The 20,661-nt window shown below is 52.9% G+C and overlaps 1 protein-coding gene across 4 annotated transcripts; it reads left to right on the forward strand.

Moving 5' to 3' along the window:
- The first annotated feature begins 855 nt into the window (after positions 1–855).
- EIF4G1 (eukaryotic translation initiation factor 4 gamma 1) lies at positions 856–20,389 on the forward strand. 4 transcript variants are annotated; one of them, XM_080809328.1, is made up of 33 exons: positions 856–986; positions 1,808–1,864; positions 2,089–2,182; positions 2,482–2,568; positions 3,670–3,846; positions 4,072–4,171; positions 5,264–5,376; positions 6,189–6,281; positions 6,486–6,552; positions 6,825–7,655; positions 7,936–8,024; positions 8,119–8,305; positions 8,639–8,772; positions 8,898–9,056; positions 9,223–9,408; positions 9,606–9,803; positions 10,027–10,173; positions 10,393–10,629; positions 10,824–10,928; positions 11,049–11,208; positions 11,412–11,512; positions 12,321–12,423; positions 12,667–12,769; positions 12,986–13,218; positions 13,566–13,684; positions 13,805–13,977; positions 14,505–14,630; positions 14,792–14,873; positions 16,367–16,465; positions 16,578–16,712; positions 16,813–16,894; positions 17,037–17,177; positions 19,762–20,389. In XM_080809328.1, the coding sequence occupies exons 3-33, from the start codon at positions 2,123–2,125 to the stop codon at positions 19,944–19,946; spliced, it is 4,812 nt and encodes a 1,603-aa protein (XP_080665454.1). In that variant the 5' UTR covers positions 856–986; positions 1,808–1,864; positions 2,089–2,122; the 3' UTR covers positions 19,947–20,389. The 4 variants fall into 4 exon arrangements, with proteins under 4 accessions (XP_080665454.1, XP_080665453.1, XP_080665455.1 ...); XM_080809327.1 differs by having other exon boundaries at positions 874–986; positions 9,220–9,408; XM_080809329.1 differs by lacking the exon at positions 2,482–2,568 and having other exon boundaries at positions 875–986; positions 9,220–9,408.
- The last annotated feature ends 272 nt before the right edge of the window (positions 20,390–20,661 follow it).

Genomic DNA, 20,661 nt, shown 5'->3' on the forward strand with positions numbered 1-20,661 from the left:
GCACAAGAGTGTCTTTGGCAGGTACGCAGGCACTGTTTCAAGCCCTTTTCACAGGAATTAACCCCTTTACTTAATCTTTAATCCAATAGTGTGGAATTTATCATTGTGAGAGCACGGTGGTTAAAAGCTCAGACTGTGCCAAACTGCTTGGTTTCAAATCTTCCCATTTTACAACAGTTATTAAGTAGGTAGGTAGAAAGTACATGGCCCGGGAAGTAGCAGAATTTGGATTAAAACCTAGGCTATTTGAGTATGTGAATTTGGCTCTGACTCTAGGACGATTCCTCCTGGTGCCAAAAGTCTTTTGGCTGCACGGCAGGAATTTTGGGATTACTTCTTCCATCATTATTCTGAACTTTCCATGATTGACTTTTATCCCTCCCAGGTAGTGGCTGATATTTGTAAGGCAAATTTCCTCGTACGAATTGCTTAGAATGTTTCAGTCCTTTTAGCCTAGCATTCAGTTTAATAGGTATTTTACTTTATTTTCAAAGGCTGCATAATTTGTATTTCTTTACGTATTTGTATCATGATTTATTTTGGTAGGAGCGAGTCTTTAATTTCGGTATTCTCAACACGCTCCCCACCCCGCCCCGCCCCGTCCCGTCCCGCCCCGCCCCGCCCCGCCGCCGCCACCACTGGCCTAGTACTTAGTATGCACTCAATAAATGCCTGTTCAAAGAATGAATGAACTAAAAGAACAGCGGAACAGAGACGCAGAAGGGGGTCGGTCTGGAAGTTCCAAAGTTCGGGAGGGGACAAGGGGGCGGGCAATGACTGTCACATGACGAGGCGGGGCAAATCGTCTGTACTCCCCGGCGCCGAGCGCAGCTCCGCCCTCTGCGCCGGTCACGTGGGGGCGCCGGCTGCGCCTGCGGAGAAGCGGTGGCCGCCGAGCGGGATCTGTGCGGGGAGCCGGAAATGGTTGTGGACTACGTCTGTGCGGCTGCGTGGGGCTCGGCCGCGCGGACTGAAGGAGACTGAAGGTAAAGCCGCCATGTCCGGGCCCGACCCGGCCCCCCCACCCCCTCCCCCCGCATCCGCCGCCATCCGGGCCGGGACCGGCCGCCCTGCGCAGCCGCCCCGGCGCCCTGGCCCCGCGGCCCAAGCCCGGGCCCCGACCCGCCAGGGCCCGATCCCTGGCCCACGTGTGCCCGGCCTGGCCCGGCCTGGCTGCTGGGTGGGGGTGGGGGAGCGCGGGGCCGGAATATGCGGTCCCCGTGGGCTGGTAGGGTGCCGGGTTCTCCGGCCGCGAAGTGCCACCTCGGCCTGACCCGAGGGGGCCCCGCGGGCGCAGGCACCGCGGCTCCCGGCCCACCGCCCCCTCCCCCCTTTGCGGCCCGGCCGCCGGGAAGTGACACGTTGTTCTTTGGCACTGGCCGGCGCTGCGCAGGGAGGGCGCAGGGGAGGGAGGCGGCAGCAGCGGGCAGGGAGGAGCCCCCGGCCCCGCCCGCCCTCCGGGCCGACCCTCACTTGCTAGGAACCGGCTCCTCTTCGGCCGCCGCCCGCCTGGCCTTTTACGGCCCGACTCCCGCCCTTCCTGGCCTCCACTCCTGGGCGGCGGCAGGCCTCGCGTCTGGCCCCGTGAGGGTGCCCCCGCGGCCACCCGCAGCAGGCGTGCCTTGTGTGTCCCTGGGCCTGGCCCCCGAACCGTGTGTCCCCAGGTGGGGGGTGGGGACACCACGGCCGAAGCTGCTAGCTCCGTTTGTGATCCGGGAGCCTGGTGCCAGCGAGACCTGGAATTTCCGGTCTGGTTGGTCTTGGGCCCCGCGGAGCCAGGTTGATACCCCTCACCTCCCAACCCCAGGCCCTCGGATGCCCAGAACCTGTAGGCCGCACCGTGGACTTATTCTTAACCGAGGGGGTGAGTGAGGGGGCTGTTTCAGCAGACCAGGGGGGTGGTTGGAGGTGACGCGGGTTTGACAACGTGTTGGTGGGGATGCAAGATGGATCTTTTCTGCTCCTTCACCCCCTTCACGCCTCCGGGACTCCGTGTGGGACCCAGCCCTTGCTTCATCCCCTCCCCCACTCCCATTTGCCTTAAGCTTGGGTCCCTTCCCCTTTCCGAGCTCCACTCTTTCCTAACAGGTGCTGGGGGGACCCTGATGTGGCACCAAATGAAATGAACAAAGCTCCACAGCCCACAGGCCCCCCACCTGCCCCATCCCCTGGACTCCCACAGGTAATTAGGGAGGAATTAGTAGAGACTGGGATGGGGGTGGGGGCGATCGGGCAGCTGGTCAGGAACAGGTTCCAACCTCTGGATTTTCCCACCCCCCATCTGTGTCAGGGCAAAGTGCAGCTTCCTGCTGCCAAATTGAGACAGGGCCCCTGGGCTGTTCTCAGGGGCTGTCATGGGGAACAGGGGGCATGTGGACTGCTGAAGCTCCTGCCACAGGTCTGCTCCCCTTACTTTACCAGCTTAGGTTTCTGCCCCACCCGGGTTTCCCCTCTTGCTGAACTCTGGTCTCCCCCCTTCAGCCAGCGTTTCCCCCGGGGCAGACAGCACCGGTGGTGTTCAGTACGCCACAAGCGACACAAATGAACACGCCTTCTCAGCCCCGCCAGGTGAGGGGCTGTGGGGAGGGGAGTAGGGGGCCTGGGTGGGAGCCATGGAAAGTTTAGGCCAGTTTTGGGCCTAGGATGGAAACTCTGGAGGCCCTGTACCTGCCCCAATTTCCTGACAGTTGCTTTGTGTTCTTTCATGCGGCTCTGCACTTAGTGCTGTTGATTACTTACGGTGGCCAACCCCTTGGGGAGTATGGAATCGGTGGGGGTGGCATTACTAGGGGTCCTGGTGCCTTGAGAATTGGGAGCAGTGCTTTGGGCCCTGCTGCCAAAGCCTGTTTTCCTCTTTCCTCCTTTTCCTAGGGGGTTGTGAATGTTCCATTCCCCTTCCCTTCTTTCTCTTTGCACTATGGCGAGATAATCACTCCAGCTGGTTCTTGCCTTTCTCTGTTCCCTAAATTCTTCCTCACTAAGTGGGAGCATTCTTGTCCTGCTTCTTCATTTTTTCCCCCTCATCACCTTGGGGATAATTTTCTTCTTTCCTGTCCCCATGTGCTCTCAGGGAGGATTCAGGTCTCTGCAGGTAATACCCCTTTGCTAATCCTGGACCCTCTTGTGGTCTCACCCTTAACCTCCACCCTAGTCAAGGGCTAGACACAGGGACGGGGTCTTCAGGGTGGGGACACGTCTGCTGTTAAGGTCCTCAGTCTGATGCCGAGTGATGCATGTTAGAGGCTAGATCTTGGCAGAGTGCATATCTGGGAACTGGGAGACTGTTGCATGGTAGTGGTTAGCTTCTCTGTACCTTAGGGTGGAGCAATGCATGCTGGGGAGTATGCTGCCCAAAAGGGCTTTACTTAGGCATGATGCATCTGGGTATTAGGGAGCCTTTGCAGAGGGGTAGCCTGGTAGAGGTGACATGAGAATGCACGGCAGTGAGGGAGTAAATATTCGTGGAGTGCAAAGTGCATACCTGAATGTGGAGGTTACATGTGAGTACCAGGGGCCACTTAACCATCAGTTGGTCAAGTGAGTTAGGATTGGCCCTTGTGCTCCAGAGCCTCCAGTACTTCTCCCCAGATGAGAGACATTGTGGAGTGGCCATTTTGCTGTCCCATTTTCTCCCTTCCCAACACCAACTGCCTTCCTCCCTCTTGACAGCACTTCTACCCCAGCCGGGCCCAGCCCCCAAGCAGTGCAGCCACCCGAGTGCAGAGTGCAGCCCCCGCCCGCCCTGGCCCAGCTGCCCATGTCTACCCTGCTGGATCCCAAGTAATGATGATCCCTTCCCAGATCTCCTACTCAGCCTCCCAAGGGGCCTACTACATCCCTGGACAGGTGAGGTTGGTGGCTTGGGGACTGGAAGCCTCGGAACTTTAAACCCCAACTCTCCTCTCCCCTACCCTGACCTTCCAGTCCCATCTCTTCTGCAGTGGTGGGACTTCCTTCTGGTCATTGCCCACAGGGTCTTGTCCTGTCATGCCTTGCATTCTCTTTGTAGTCTGATACAGTACTCATAGCTCCCTCAACTCCTCTCTTCTCCTCCTCCCTCTTCCCCACCAGGGGCGTTCCACATATGTTGTCCCGACACAACAGTATCCTGTACAGCCAGGAGCCCCAAGCTTCTATCCGGGTGCGAGCCCTACAGAGTTTGGGACTTACGGTAAGCAGAGGAGGAAGTCCGGTGGGAGTGAGTTCCAGGGAGCATCTAAACTCACCCACGAATTCCTAGACCCTTCCTAGGCTCATTCCTCGGTCTAAAAACGATAGGGTTAGTAGGTAGTAGGGATTGGTGCTTAATGTGAAACTGGTGTTGGGTGGAGGGGTGGGGGGGACAGGGAGCATTTTATCCTATTGGCGAGAGTTGGGAGTCTTCCCTGTGTCCAAGGCACAAGTTTGAGGGCCTCTTAGTAAGCATTCCCTGTGACACTTGTTCCCTGGTTGGTGGGAGCCCATGTAACATGGATTTGGGAGGTTTTGTAGCTGTTTTTCATTTATATTCCAGGGAAGGATTAGTCTGTTCTTTATGGCAGTGGTTTCCAAAATTTTTTGATCATCTATCAGGAAAAATTTTGAGTATGTACCTCTAATACATGTATGTTTTTGTTTGTTTATACACATGCATCATTTAAACAACACACTTAATGTTGCTTGTTAAAAATAAGTGGAGATTATGGATGAGATTAAAGAATACATCCCATTTTGGAGACCATTGCTTTAAGGAATTAATTTTTCCACATCCTGGGCCTGGTTCATAATGTTACTCTTTGTTTCCTTGCCCCTTAGTAAAGGGCTGGAGACTGGAACTGGACTCAGGTTGAGTGGAACAGGGTTGGCAAATCTGTCTTTCTCAATCCCAGCCAAAGACCTGATTCTGTTTCAGGTTAAGTAGTTGCTGCTCCCTCAGAATACATGCGTGTATGTTGCTGGGGTTGGGGGCATACATAATACCTTACAGAGTAGAAGTGAAATAGAAGTCCTGGTAGTGGTAGCTGGTATGTGGTGGTGAAGGAGTGCCTGTCTATGAGGTGTGTGTATGTCAGTGTCAGGAATTCTTATAAACGCAGTTCAGACTGGTTCCCCAGCTTTGATAGACACCTAATTCCCTTGGGGAGGTGGGTGGGGCAGGGCAAGGGGCCGGCTGTGGGTGATGAGAGGTTCTGGGGATGGGAGGCGTTCAAGCAGGCGTTTGTATATGGTTGGGCCCTGACGCTGCCGCCATTCTTCCTTTCTGTGTCTCTCCCCCTCCCCCAAGCTGGCGCCTACTACCCAGCTCAGGGTGTGCAGCAGTTTCCCACTGGTGTGGCCCCCGCCCCAGTTTTGATGAACCAGCCACCCCAGATTGCTCCCAAGAGGGAGCGGAAGACTGTGAGTAGCAGCAAGGGGCTCTGGGACATCTGGGGGAGGGAGAATCAAGGTCAGGCACATTGTGGGTCAGGGAGCAGAAAGTTGAGGAAGGAGATCTTCAGCTGGGAGTGGTTAGAGAATGGAGATCTGTGAAGTGCTTAGGTTCTTTGTAAGGACTAAGACTTAAGTGTAGAAGTGGCTCATGGGAGGACTGAAGAGGCTCCTGCAGGAGTTCCTGAGAGACCCAGGTTCTGGGGGTCCATAAGATCTATGTTTGGTTTTACGTTTCTGGTGGCTTGTCTTGGAAATCGTTTGTTTTCTGTGGCCCCACCCCCCACCTCCCAGTCCTGGAAGCTCTTGAGGCCTCCGCCTCTGCTCAATCCTCAAGCCCTGGGCGTGGTGCCCAGAATAGGGTGCCAGGGCTGGGGAAGCCGCTGAGTCACCCTGGCTCCACCCACTGGATCTGGGCCCTGCCCCCAGAGATCAGGCAGACTAGCCACAAGTGAGCTGTATGGGTGCTAGATGGGGGTCCTGGGCCCCATGGTGTGCAGCCAGTGACTTGGGGACTGCTGGTGGGGCAGGGCTGATGGAGGGAGGGGCATTGTGATGTACGGGGCTGCTCTGTGAGGTCAAGGGTCTCTTAGGGGTGGGGGCCAGGGTAGGGAGTACAAGATGAGCTGGATGGGTTGACAGTAGAACTCATGGGGTTTCCGGCACCCACCCGCCTGCTTCCCAGTGTGGGGTGGGGGGTTGGCCTAGAGTCTTAGGAGTGGGGCAGGGGGAGAGGTGGGCTCCTCCTGTTTCCCACTCATCCCGGAGCTTTCTTTCCCCAGATCCGAATTCGAGATCCAAACCAAGGAGGGAAGGATATCACGGAGGAGATCATGTCTGGGGCCCGCACCGCCTCCACACCCACCCCTCCCCAGGTATTGTCTGATCTTTGCGTGAGGCCCTGGCTAGGATGGCTGTTCTGACCTGGGTTGCCAAGTCCTTTGATCTTTTCTTTCAACTAAGGGATTTCTTTCCCTGTTTTCCTGGATTTTTAGGCAGAGTTAAAGTAGCAATGGCTCTAGTAGAGAAGGGTTGTGGGCCTCTTCAGGGCAAATTTGGTAACCCTTTGTGTCCTGCAGACGGGAGGCGGTCTGGAGCCTCAAGCTAATGGGGAGACACCCCAGGTTGCTGTTGTTGTCCGGCCAGGTAAGTGAGCAGGTAGGGCAGAGCTTTTATGGGGACAGGGAGGGTGAGAATTTCACATGCTGAGGAGGTGGAGTAACTTGACCTGGGTGCCAGAGAAGAATGGGTAGTGGGATTTTGCGAGTGGACCACATGTTGGGTGAGAAGGGAAAAGGCTAAGGTGGGATAAGATTGCAGGGGTGGGTGTTAGGCTGGGAATGTCTTGGCTGGGAGGAGGAGGAACAACAGCAGTGAAGGCCTGCCTTTAATGACTCGTCTTCTTTCCTGTGGCGTAGATGACCGGTCCCAGGGAGCAATCATTGGGAGCCGGCCGGGCCTCCCTGGCCCAGAACACAGCCCTTCAGAATCCCAGCCTTCATCACCTTGTCCGACCCCATCACCACCCCCAATCTTGGAACCGGGGTCTGAGCCTAATCTCACAGTCCTCTCCATTCCTGGGGACACTGTGACAACGGGGATGATCCAGATGTCTGTAGAAGAATCCACCCCTCTGCCCCGTGAACCTGGGGAGCCATATTGCCTCTCTCCAGAACCTGCTCCCCTCGCTGAACCCATACTGGAAGTAGAAGTGACACTTAGCAAACCGATTCCAGAGTCTGAGTTCTCTTCCAGTCCTCTCCAGGTTTCCACGCCCTCTGCATCTCACAAAGAGGAAATTCTTCCTGAACCAAATGGCATGGTCCCATCTGAGGATCTGGAACCAGAGGTGGAGTCAAGCCCAGAGCTTGCTCCTCTCCCTCCCCAAGCTTGTCCCTCTGAACCCCCGGTGCCCATTGCTCCAACTGCCCAACCCGAGGAACTGCTCAACGGAGCCCCCTCGCCACCAGCTGTGGACTTAAGCCCAGTCAGTGAGCCGGAGGAGCAGGCCAAGGAGGTTCCCGCATCAGTGGCTTCCCCCACCGTCCTCTCTGCCATTCCGGCTATGGCTCCTCCAGCTACTTCCCCAGCTCAGGAGGAGGAAATGGAGGAAGAGGAGGAAGAGGAGGAAGAAGGAGAAGCAGGAGACGCTGAGGGTCAGAAGGGAGGAGAGGAACATCTTCCCCCAGAGAGCACCCCTGTTGCAGCCCATCTGTCGCAGAATTTGGAGGCAGCAGCCACCACCCAAGGTAAGGTGTGGCTGGATGGTGGAGCTGGGGCGGGCTGGAAAGCGTGGGGTTTTTTTCTCTTTATTGATGATCTCTCATTTGTGCCACCGTGTCTGGGTCTTAGAAGCCCTTGATGGAACCTAAGAGTTAAAATTCCAAGATTAAGGAATTTTAAGTCTGAAGTGGGTGTGATGGAAAGAGGAAATACTGTAGAGTAGTTGCTTTCTTCTTTTTTAATTTCCCCAGGGATTAGGGGTACTCCATAAGTTATTCCTATTTTGTTATCCACCCCCCCAAACAGTGGCAGTGTCTGTGCCAAAGAGGAGACGGAAAATTAAGGAGCTCAATAAGAAGGAGGCTGTAGGAGACATTCTGGATGCCTTCAAGGAGGTAAGGGAGCCAGAAGTAAGGGAGGAGAGAGGACTGAGTTTGGGTATGAACACTAGTCATACTGCAACCAAAATGGAATATCCTATGTTTACAGGTGAGCCCAGGAGTACCAGAAGTGGAGAATCAGCCTCCTGTGGGCACCAGTTCTGGTCCGGAGCCTGAGGGCAGTAGTGCACCCCCGAGGCCCGAGGAAGCAGATGAGACCTGGGACTCAAAGGAAGATAAAATTCACAATGCAGAGAACATCCAGCCTGGGGAACAGAAGTATGAGTATAAGTCAGGTATGCTGGGGCACCTGGGTGGCTCAGTGGGTTAAGCATCTATCTTGGGCTCAGGTCATGATCCCAGGGTTTGAGATTGAGCCCTATATCGGCTCCCTGCTCAGTGGGGAGCCTGCTTCTTCCTCTTCCACTGCCCCTCCCCCCCCACTCATGCTTTTTCTCTCTCTCTGCTCACTTGCACGTGTGTGCGGGCGCACTCTCAAATAAGTAAATAAACCTTAAAAAAAAAAAAAAAGTCCGGTATCCTAAAAGAAAGGTTCAGAAGGATTGGGTGTTGTTGCCAGGGCCCTGAGAGACTGAAGGTATGATTGGTTCATCTCGTCTTCCTCATAGATCAGTGGAAGCCTCTAAACCTTGAAGAGAAAAAGCGCTACGACCGTGAGTTCCTCCTTGGCTTTCAGTTCATCTTTGCCAGCATGCAGAAGCCGGAGGGATTGCCCCATATCAGCGATGTGGTGTTGGATAAGGTTGGTAGGCTTGAGGGGGAGGGTCTGTTTGGGCTGGCTGGCTGGCTGGGGGAGGGGCCTGAGGTCCTCAAAGAGTAGTCAGGAGCCATAGCCTCTTTCTCATGCCTTCCCTGTCCCCTTTGCAGGCCAATAAAACACCACTGCGGCCACTGGACCCTACTAGACTTCAAGGCATAAATTGTGGTCCAGACTTCACTCCTTCCTTTGCCAACCTTGGTCGACCAGCCCTCAGCAACCGTGGGCCCCCGAGGGGTGGGCCAGGTGGGGAGCTGCCCCGAGGGCCGGTGAGTGGGATTGGCTAGAGGGTCAGATGGTCAAGGGGGGTGAGGGGATGGCTCCCTTGTCCTGCTGAGGGGAGGGGGTATCTGCCCTGGTAATGTGTTATAGCAGTGTAACGGGTTCTGCTGACTTGCTCTGTGTCTTCACTCGTCCTTACCCCTTGCTTAGCAGGCTGGTCTGGGACCCCGGCGCTCTCAGCAGGGCCCCCGAAAGGAACCCCGCAAGATCATTGCCACAGTGTTAATGACTGAAGATATAAAGTTGAACAAAGCAGAGAAAGCCTGGAAACCCAGCAGCAAGCGGACAGCCGCTGATAAGGATCGAGGGGAAGAGGATGCTGATGGCAGCAAAACCCAGGTACTGACCAGGGCTGCTTTTGTGTTTCTTCTCTTCAGCTCTGCTCTCTGAGCCAGCTCTGCCCTCTTTGTTTCTGTCATTCTTATCACTGATGGCTACTTGAGTCCCCTACCACCCTCTCCCATCTCTCCCACTCTCCCACCGACCTCTTCTGAGAACCTCACTGGATTCTGTGTCTTTTCTGTCCTCTCTCCCAGGACCTGTTCCGCAGGGTGCGCTCCATCCTGAATAAGCTGACACCCCAGATGTTCCAGCAGCTGATGAAGCAGGTGACGCAGCTGGCCATTGACACTGAGGAACGCCTCAAAGGGGTCATTGACCTTATCTTCGAGAAGGCCATTTCAGAGCCCAACTTCTCTGTGGCCTATGCCAACATGTGCCGCTGCCTCATGGCGGTTAGTTTCCACTGTTACTAACCCTTGTGATCTAGTCTCCTCCTTCTCTTCCTAAGACTCCTTGAGTTCAGCTTCTTGGTTCTCTTCCAGCCTCTGCTGTTGATGGCAGCCAGGAGGTGGCAGAGTGGGGGCCAGGGGTCTTCCTGGGTTAGGTAGCTAAAGACTCTGGGAGGGTCTGCCCGCTCGGGACCCATCTACATGTGATGTTCTCTCTGACGTACAGCTGAAAGTGCCCACTACAGAAAAGCCAACAGTGACTGTGAACTTCCGAAAATTGTTGCTGAATCGATGTCAGAAAGAGTTTGAAAAAGACAAAGATGATGATGAAGTTTTTGAGAAGAAGCAAAAAGAGATGGATGAAGCTGCCACGGTGAGGGATGCGCCAAGTGCTCTTCCTGCCTCTTGCTGCTCTGCTACGTGGTGGGGTGGGGAGTAAAAGGGGGCTGGGGGCGATGGTATTTTGGAGGCTTCTCTGCCTTAAGGCAGGAATGCTTGCTGCTAGGGTGGGAATCCAGATAGTGGAGGAGAGAAGAGTTTTAGTCCAGTGTCTGGGTACCTCTCTCATGGATTTCTGTCCTATAACTGGCAGGCAGAGGAACGGGGACGCCTGAAGGAAGAGTTGGAAGAGGCTCGAGACATAGCCCGGCGGCGCTCGCTAGGGAATATCAAGTTTATTGGCGAGTTGTTTAAGCTGAAGATGTTAACAGAGGCGATAATGCATGACTGTGTGGTCAAGTTACTTAAGAACCATGACGAAGAGTCCCTTGAATGCCTTTGTCGTCTGCTCACTACCATTGGCAAAGATCTGGACTTTGAAAAAGCCAAGGTAGGGGTCCTGGCATGTGGAGTGGGACAGGCCGAAGTGCCTGGGGTCTGCTGTTGGCTCACCAGCTCCTTGCTGGGCTGCTGTCTGGGCCGCCAAACCCCAGTGATGGAGCTGAGGGTCTGAGGAGGAGCCGGGCCTGTGGCAGTGGGGGAGGTATTACCGGTTCCTGACCTGATCCCTTGGCCTCTTCCTAGCCCCGAATGGATCAGTATTTCAACCAGATGGAAAAAATTATTAAGGAAAAGAAGACTTCATCCCGAATCCGCTTTATGCTGCAAGACGTGCTGGATCTGCGACGGGTGTGTGTCCTCTCCTTCCCACTGCCGGTCTGCTGCCTGTATACGGTGCCCCGGTTCCCGACATTGCTTCAGCTGGCCCTCTGATACGGTGACCTTGTGACTGGTCTTCTGTCCCCGCAGAGCAATTGGGTGCCACGCCGTGGGGACCAGGGTCCCAAGACCATTGACCAGATTCACAAGGAGGCTGAGATGGAGGAGCACTGGGAACATGTAAAAGTGCAACAGCTGATGGCCAAGGGCAGCGACAAGCGTCGGGGCGGCCCTCCAGGCCCACCCATTAGTGAGTTTGAGGCTCAGATTTAGGAGGGGGCAGAGTGAGGGGTTATGCTTTCCACTGATGACTTCTTGTTAGTGCCACGTGTCTGGGCCACTGAGACCACATGATGGAACTGAGGATCTGAGGAAGGGGGGCTGGGGGCGGCCCCAGGTGATAGGGTGCTAGGAGGTACTCATTATTGCAATATGCTCTTCTCTTTGTCCCAGGCCGTGGCCTCCCACTTGTGGACGATGGTGGTTGGAACACAGTCCCCATCAGCAAGGGCAGCCGCCCTATTGACACCTCACGACTCACCAAGATCACGAAGGTTAGGGGGTTGTATTGGAGAGGGTGATGGTGGCCGTGGGAGGGTAAAGAGGGATCAAACAGACACTGAGCCTAGGTTTGGATCTTGGTGCCCTCACTCTTTGAAGTTGGAAAGGTGGCCACTGAATTTTTCCTCTTGGACTGTTAGCTTGCTAGAGATAGGACTACCAGCTCAAGGGGGTGTATTCACATTTGTCTGAGCCAGTGGTCAGCAAACTCAGAGTGCAAATCTGGCCCATTTCTTGCTTCTCTATATCCCACAGCTAACAAGTGGCCTTTACGGTTTTTTAACGGTTGAAAAGAATAAAGTAGATGATATTATGTATTATGAAGTTATGCAGAATGTCAATTTCAGTGTCCTTGGTTTTATTAGAACATAATCATTCTCGGGCGCCTGGGTGGCTCAGTGGGTTAAGCCGCTGCCTTCGGCTCAGGTCATGATCTCAGGGTCCTGGGATCGAGTCCCACATTGGGCTCTCTGCTCAGCAGGGAGCCCGCTTCCCTCTCTCTATCTCTGCCTGCCTCTCTGTCTACTGTGATCTCTCTCTGTCAAATAAATAAATAAAATCTTTAAAAAAAAAAACATAATCATTCTCCTTAAGTATTGTCTGTGACCACCTTTGTGCTATAGTGGCTGAGTGGAATAGTTGAAATAGAAACTGTATGGCCTGCAGAGCCCAAGGTATTTACTATTTGGCCTTTTATAGGAAAAGTTTGCCAGGCTTTTGGTCTAGGCTGTTTGCTACTGTGTAGCAGTGGGCTTTGGCCAGATCAGATTCATGACTTCTCCATTCTGTTTCCTTCCTCAGCCCGGCTCCATTGATTCTAACAACCAGCTCTTTGCACCTGGAGGACGATTGAGCTGGGGCAAGGGCAGCAGTGGGGGCTCAGGAGCCAAGCCCTCCGATGCAGGTATGGAGGCCACTGTAGAGAGTTGGGTTACTGTTAATCCTCTTTCTTGAGGGCAGAGCCCTGGTTGTAGGGGAGGCTTTTGGTACAGTGTGGTTAGGTAATAACAGGAGGTCTGTGCTTGGGACTAGGGACTGAATGAACTGTTCGTGTTGGGAGTAGGACCAAATGTCCTAAAGTGGCGAGTAGGAGATAGAGTGGAAGAAAGTAGGAAGAGAGTTTGATCTGGGCTTTCTGCCTCCCCAGCATCAGAAGCTGCTCGTCCAGCTACTAGTACCTTGAACCGCTTCTCAGCCCTTCAACAAGCAGTACCTACGGAAAGCACAGATAGCAGACGTGTGGTACAGAGGTGAGGTTTCCTGGGTGTCTTTTTCTTCATGCGGGGTGTACTGTCATTGGTCTTCGGTGGTTGTCATAGGAATCCTCACACCTGTAATGCTCGGCACCCTTAGCTAAATTCGGGCACATTCCTGATGCCAGGAACTAGGCCCGATGGTAGCTTTATGAGAGTGGGCCTAGCCTAGGCAGTACAGGTGAGAGGTCACATGCCTGTTTTTTTCTCCAGGAGTAGCTTGAGTCGGGAAAGAGGTGAGAAAGCTGGGGACCGGGGAGACCGCCTAGAGCGGAGTGAACGGGGAGGTGACCGTGGGGACCGGCTCGATCGCTCTCGGACACCTGCCACCAAGCGGAGCTTTAGCAAAGAAGTGGAGGAGCGGAGTAGAGAGCGGCCCTCCCAGCCTGAGGGACTGCGCAAGGCAGCTAGCCTGACAGAGGATCGGGACCGCGGGCGCGATGCCGGTAAGGGGCTGGGAGAGGAAGGGAAAGGTGTGGGATTTGGACTAGCCAGTCTCCAATCTTCAGAGCTCCAGGTCTTTCTTGCTAGGAAAATTAGAACTAAAGAGTCTCTATGGGGCGCCTGGGTGGTTCATTCGGTTAAGTGTCTTGCCTTGGGCTTAGGTCATAATCCCAGGGTCCAGGGATCCAGCCCATGACAGGCTCCCTGCTCAGTAGGGAGTCTGCTTCTCTCTCTCCTTCTGCCCCTCCTCCTCTGTTTCTGTGCTCTGTTTTTCACTTTTTCTTTCTCAAATAAATAAAGTCTTAAAAAGAAGAACTAAGGGGTCTCCAATCTGTTCTCCCCCCTGCAGTGAAGCGAGAAGCCACCCTGCCCCCGGTGAGCCCCCCGAAGGCTGCGCTTTCTGAGGAAGAGCTGGAGAAGAAATCCAAGGCCATCATTGAGGAATACCTCCATCTCAATGACATGAAGGTGGGCAGTGGGTGGGGTCTGAGTGACAGCAGAGCGGGTGGGACATGTGCTGGCAGGCATGGAGCATGGGGCCCTGAGCAGACGGTGACTGCCCTCTCCCTCCTGCCCGCACCCCTGCAGGAGGCAGTGCAGTGCGTACAGGAGCTGGCCTCGCCCTCCCTGCTCTTCATCTTTGTGCGGCATGGCATTGAGTCAACACTGGAGCGCAGCACCATCGCTCGGGAGCATATGGGGCGGCTGCTGCACCAGCTGCTCTTTGCCGGGCACCTCTCCACTGCTCAGTACTACCAAGGGTATGCCTTCTGAGGGCCTTCTACTTTGACATACCCACAGACTTCCCGCCTCTGTAGGACCCATGCAGCCTTGGATAAGAGTGGTTCCTCAGCCAGCCTGGTCAGCGTTACTTCCGGCAGGGGTAGGGTGTACTGTGCAAGGACAGAGTGTGCTATAGCTTGAGATAATTGCCCTATGTTTAGGAAGTGTTTTCAAGGGGCCCCACAGTTGATCCTTTAACAATGCCATGTTGCCCCAGAAGGAGAGTTGGGCTCTGGTTTGCCTTTGCTAGAAGGCCCTGACCTTTTTTTTTAAAGATACATTTTTATTTGAGAGAGAGAGGAGAAAGAGGGGGAAGGTGGGAGGAGGGGCAGAAGGAGAGGGAGAGTCTCCTCAGGCAGAGTTCCCTCTGAGTGTAGAGCCTGTCACAGGGCTCCACTCCAGAACCCCAAGATACGACCTGAGCCAAAATCAGGGAGTCGGACACTCAATTGACTGAGCCATCCAGGCACCCCTAGAATGCCCTGACTTTGAATTCCATTTGCAGGCTGTATGAAATCTTAGAATTGGCAGAAGACATGGAAATTGACATCCCCCATGTATGGCTCTACCTAGCAGAACTCGTAACGCCCGTTCTGCAGGAAGGTGGGATACCTATGGGGGAGCTGTTCAGGTAAGCCCTCTTTAGTGGGATTCAGGGGAGGTAAAGATGAGAAAGTTGGGGAGGGAGGCACATATAGCAGGTTCAATGCCTGGATTTAGGGAGGGATGGGGTAGTGTACTGAGAGGGCTTTGGAGGCTATCCACACTCGCTGTATTTTTCTTTCTTTTTAGGGAGATTACAAAACCTCTGAGACCCCTGGGCAAAGCTGTTTCCCTGTTGCTGGAGATCCTGGGGCTTCTGTGTAAAAGCATGGTAAGTGAGAGCCTTTGGGGGACGTGTTGAAACTTCTCTTCCTGCCATGCGGTTTTGACCAGTTGCCGTGACCCTGATGCCTTATGGTCCTTTGGTGGGATGGGATTAATGGTGATGGTAGTGCTGTGTTGGGTACCGGGGAGAGGAAACGTTGAGGCTGGCACTCTCAGACCAGTTCCTGTCATGAGTTCTGGGCAAGACTTTAGGAGATTGGCAATCTAAGACCCTAAGTCCCTGATTGATTGAGTCATTCATTCAACTAGCATTTTTTTTAAACATTTACCAACCACATACTAGATAATGAGAATACCACAGTGAATAAAACACAGTTAGGAAACGAGCTGGAAGAGAAAAGTAAGAAACAGCCTAATAAAAACAGTGTGAAATAAAATAGAATGGAGTATCTTGAGCACTGTGAGGTTGCAAAGGAGTGTCTCTTTGGTGATGTTCATGACCGAAATCTTTCCCAGAAGGGTGCTGGAACTGCTTTGTGAAAGTTAGTGGTGACTAGCAAATGTCATGGAGAGACGGAGAGATGGGAAAGGCAAGTGGGTAGGGCACTTCGTGGTTGCCAGAGCTGGGAAGAGCACTTTGAAGAGTTTAGCTGCCCCTGGGGCCTGGACAGATGAGACTTGAATGGAAAGGAATGGTTCTTTCAGCATCTTATTTATCCTTTTAGGTAGAAACCTGTATTCGGGTAGTTTGTGTTTTCAAAAAAGAGGCATATTGAACTATGTGTATTTCATTGAATCTTGGTGCAGCATGTTGTAGGACATGTTATTGCTACACTGTTAAAACACTTAAGGTGGTTCGTTTAGATGTAATGTATCAACTGAGACCATTCAGTGGCATTAGGATTAGCATCTTTAAAATTCGTGAACCCATCTTACTAAGGGTTGATGTCATCATTCTGAATATGTTTTGTTATAAACAGTAATACGTTCAGAATCTTTTGTCCCCTCTCAAAATGGGCTCAGACTGTTTATGTGGGGGTTGTGGGGGATATATCTGCTTCTCAAATTTTCTGGACCTGGTAACCAAAAAGGCATATTTGTTAGAAGTTGTCCTCTTCTATGAGCATTTGTTTGCTTGGAATAATGAAAAACTAAGCTGTTTTAGAAAAAGAAGCATAGAGGAGCGTGGAAGACTAAGATGAGGTTTTTGGATTTGGTTGTTTTACCTTTGTCAGTAAAGGTAATTCTATGAAAGCTGACTGACCTCTTCTGTAGAGGTTCTTAGGCTATCCTCCACCCCTGGTTCTTAGCACTGGGGTAGATGATTTATGTCTTTGCGTGGACATATTATTTGGCTGATATCTGTGTCCAGTACTCACCTGTAGGCATGGAGAGACTGTGCCTGTTTGGTACCTCTGTAACATCCTGAGTGCCTAGTGGGCACCTGTTGGTCTTTCAGTAAATATTTGTTGGGTGACATTTGTGGAGCTAGGTATTTGAGGGAGAGAAGGTTGTTGAATTGGTCTTGCATTTTTCCAGGGTCCCAAAAAGGTGGGGACGCTGTGGCGAGAGGCTGGACTCAGTTGGAAGGAATTTCTACCCGAAGGCCAGGATGTCAGTGCATTCGTTGCTGAACAGGTTTGTGCCTGGAGTTGAACTAATTCTAGCATTTGGGACTGGCCATTCTAATTCCTTTTCCCTCAGACATTCACATGGTGCACTTACCTCCTGACCGTGGGTCTTTTTGTAGAAGGTGGAGTATACCTTGGGTGAGGAGTCAGAAGCTCCTGGCCAAAGGATGCTGTCTTCTGAGGAGCTGAGCAGGCAGCTGGAGAAGCTGCTGAAGGAGGGCAGCAGTAACCAGCGGGTGTTTGACTGGATAGAGGTAGGTTTCTCCTGGGAGAAATTGGAGGGAGGAATAAAGGAGAGGAGTTCTTGGTGTGTGGGTAGAGAATTTATGGGCCATTTGTTTCTCTTCTGCACAGGCCAACCTGAGTGAGCAGCAGGTAGCATCCAACACACTAGTTCGAGCCCTCATGACAACTGTCTGCTATTCTGCAATTATCTGTAAGAAGAGCCAGGGAGATGGTGGGGCAAGGGTGGGCCCAGCAGACAAATGGTGGGAGGGACGTTTTTGTGTTTACCTCCTAGCTGTGGACCAGGCTGAGGGTGCATTAGTCCACTTAAACTCTTGTCTTCTTCCCTGTAGTTGAGACGCCGCTCCGAGTGGATGTCGCGGTGCTGAAAGCGCGAGCGAAACTGCTCCAGAAATACCTGTGTGATGAGCAGAAGGAGCTGCAGGCGCTCTATGCCCTCCAGGCCCTTGTAGTGACCCTAGAACAGCCCGCCAGTAAGAGCCAGGCCGCAGGGCGTGGGGATGGGGGCGCTGCCAGAGAGTGGGAGGAGTCATGGAAAGGGCCTCAACCCAAGAAAGGGGGGTGGTCCCTGAAGAGCAAAATGCCCTGGTGGTTGAGTTCTTCCCCCTGCACGGGTTTGTTTCCTTGCCTACAAATGGAAGGTGTTAAGACTCAGCTTTGAAGGCTAATTGACTGCCATTTTTTGCTCAGCCAGCTGTTAGATGCCAGGAGTATGGAGGTGAGAAGTGATCACGATTTCTAAGGACCAAGTACTCTTGAGGCCTGGCGTGGGGCGGAGAGGCTTTTCTTTCCTTGCCTCATTTAATTCTCACAACTATCATCCCCTTTTCCATAATGGGAGACTGAGATTTAGGTTAACATGCCTGAGAGTGTGCATTCAGCAAATAGGTGTGTGTCAAGGTACTGGGACTTAGGCAGTAATTAAGTCAAGCTCAGTTCTTGTGTAGGCATGGAGTCTTAGCAGTGGTGATGAGTGTTGGAAGATGGGTCCTGCAGGGGGAGCTCTCCGGGGATGCCTAGTGTAAGGGATAATGAGTGGGAACTGACAAACCAGCCCAATGACAAATGGGAGGGGGAGACTTGAAATGAAGGAATTGTGTGTAAAGGAAGGGCATGAGGCAGAAAGGACTTGACATAGCAGTAGTTGTGTGTGAGGTGAGATGGGGCTGGAGAGATGGACGTGGGCCAGGTCCTGCAGGGCTGTCTAAGCCATGGGACAAATTTTGCCTTCAGCCTAAGGCTGGGAAAAAGGTTTGTGGGATTTTAAGTTTTTAGATCATCCTGGCCATTAGTAAGTAGGAAGAGTGGTTTGGAATAGGGTGAATGTGAACATGGCAAGAGCAGTGAATTCGGAGCGGATTGTGTTTTGGTGTCTCGAACTTGTTGGTAGCAGTGGAGCTGGGAGTTGTGTGGTTACAGTGAAAACAAAACACTGACGTGGCAGGAGAGATCATAAGAGCGGGGAAGTTACAGGACTTCCAGGATGCTCTTTTTAGCAGGTGAGGGGATGATGTGGTACCATTCGCCTGGGGGATTGGGAATGTTGGATAATGAGTTTGCAGTCCATGGGTGGGGGTGATCAGAGATGTCAGGTAGACAGCTGGGTATGGGAATTCATTTGGAAAGGAAGAGGTCAGGGTTGGTGGCCCATGTGTGAAAAGTTGGCACAGGGTAACACATGCAAGTCACCAGAGGATATGGGATTGCCTGAGGGAGAGTGGTGAGAGCCTGGGATAGAATGTTGAGGAAGTAGAGGACCCACAGGTAGGGATCAGAGGAGGACAGGGCCCTATGAACAAAGTAATTTTAGGAGAGGGAAGTGGTCTGTAATATTAGGTGCTACTTGAGAGTTCCATAGGAGCAGACCTGAACATTTAGGGCCTTTGGGGTGTAAAAACATAGAGGCCATTCTGGCATAAACAGTATTTGGTAGAAGAAGGGGCAGTCTGGATTGAAAACGACTGAGTAATACCTGACTGAGACAGGAAGAAAGGAAAATAGCAAGTGTAGACAGAATCTTTGAGATTAATCTCGTCTAAAGACAAATCTTTCGTTTGATTGTAAGAGATGTGGTTGTAAAGGAGGCCTTTTGTGTTTAGATGGGAGAAACTTGGGCTCAGAAATAAAGGGCAGGGTGGATAATTGTGTAGGTCCTCAGGGTGGGTGTGCATGGAATTTGGAACACAAGTTTGGGATAAATGCTCTGCTGCTGTAGGATGGGTCTGGGGAGCGGTGTTACGGATTTGAGGGTGTGTGTACCCTGAGGAACATCCTGGCTTGCAGCTTCTCATAGATGGCTGTAAGTGTTTCATCTGGGCCTGGATTCCAGATCCAAGGCTTTTTGTATTCAGAAGAAAATGTGTTTGCTGCTTGGCCTCCCTCTGCTTTTGGAAAGTTTGGCAGTGCAGTGTGGGGTTATGGGATTGTTGTGTTCAGTGCTTATAGGACAAGTGCTTGGGAAGGCTTAACTAGTGCCAGGATGTGTGGAGAAAGAGGGTCAGAGAGCAAGGGGTGCTGGAGTTGAGCCTAAAGGAATTCAGTAGAAGGTGACAAGAGAGGATGTTCCTGGCAAAGGATGCAACACATGTAAAAGTCTTAAGGCCAGAGAGGATTTGTATGTTCAGGATATGTGTGGAATATAAGAGGAAATTGGGATCTGAGTTTACCAGCATCTATAATGGGGGCCAGTGACCATTTCAGGTTATAAAGCCTTGACTTTGGTGAGTGATACATCTGGGACTTAATGTCATTCCTAAATTGAGGAGTACCAATTCTGTGTATAGTTTTTCCTCATCAAATATATCATGAGTGAAGCTGCTGAGGTGAAGCTTGGGTAGGTTTGTAAGGTTTTGCTGTGACTCATTACCGTGCACCCTCTCTTAGAACGTGAGAATAACATCTTGTTACAGACCCACCTACCTAGTCACTCTGGGATGGTCAGACACAATTATCAGGATGGCAGGGCAGGCCCCTTGTTTTAACCGCGGAGCCTCGGAGTGGAGTGGGGTGGCTGTGGGCAGCACTCCTTTTAACTGCTCTCGTCCTGCCTGCTTGCAGACCTGCTTCGGATGTTCTTTGACACGCTGTATGACGAGGATGTGGTGAAAGAGGATGCCTTCTACAGCTGGGAGAGTAGCAAGGACCCTGCTGAGCAACAGGGCAAGGGTGTGGCCCTTAAATCTGTCACAGCCTTCTTCAAGTGGCTTCGTGAGGCGGAGGAGGAGGAGTCTGACCACAACTGAGGGCGGGTGGGGCCGGGGACTTGGAGCCCCATGGACACTCGGATGGCCCGGCCAGCCGCCCGGACTGCAGGGGGGGCGGCAGCAGCGGCGGTGGCAATGGGTGCCTGTAGTGCGATGTGTCTGAGCTAATAAAATGGCTGAAGAGGTAGGATGGCGTGGGGCTGCCTGGGGCCCCCCCTCCAGGATGCTGCCAGGTGTCCCTCTCCTCCCCCTGGGGCACAGAGATATATTATATATAAAGTCTTGAAATTTGGTGTGTCTTGGTGGGGGGGCACCACCGCCTGCCCCTGGGGTCCTTTTTTATTTTCTGAAAATCACTCATGGGACTGCCGTCCTCGCTGCTGGGGGCATATGCCCCAGCCCCTGCACCACCCCTGCTGCTGCCTGGGCAGGGGGAAGGGGGGGGCACGGTGCCTGTAATTATTAAACATGAATTCAATTAAGCTCACTGCCTCCCTGCTTTATGGCCTGCTCCCTCTGGAGAAGGGGTATGGATAGGTGGGCAGCCTCCTTTCCAGAGCTGGCGCTGTAGCACTGTTCCCTGCAACCTGGCACCCCTCTTTCCTTTTCCCCGTCCATGATTGTGAGGGGCTGTCGGAGGGTCACTGTCCCGGAGGGTTGGACCCTTGAAATGGACATGGTGGGGGTGCCCTGTTGGTTGTTAGGGGAGGAGAGACAAAGAGCTGTGGGGTGCTTCCAGAACACTTGCTAGACT

The sequence above is a fragment of the Martes martes genome (genome assembly GCF_963455335.1).
Source record: "Martes martes genome assembly, chromosome: 1".
NCBI classification, from domain to species: domain Eukaryota; kingdom Metazoa; phylum Chordata; class Mammalia; order Carnivora; family Mustelidae; genus Martes; species Martes martes.

What these genes read in the sequence shown, in the direction of transcription:
- EIF4G1 (XM_080809327.1), top strand. Translation starts at nt 2,123, where the DNA reads ATGAACAAAGCTCCACAGCCCACAGGCCCCCCACCTGCCCCATCCCCT. An exon ending in TGTGCCGCTGCCTCATGGCG is followed by an intron (nt 9,804 to 10,026) that starts GTTAGTTTCCAC and finishes TCTGACGTACAG; the next exon opens with CTGAAAGTGCCCACTACAGA. An exon ending in GACTCACCAAGATCACGAAG is followed by an intron (nt 11,513 to 12,320) that starts GTTAGGGGGTTG and finishes TTCCTTCCTCAG; the next exon opens with CCCGGCTCCATTGATTCTAA.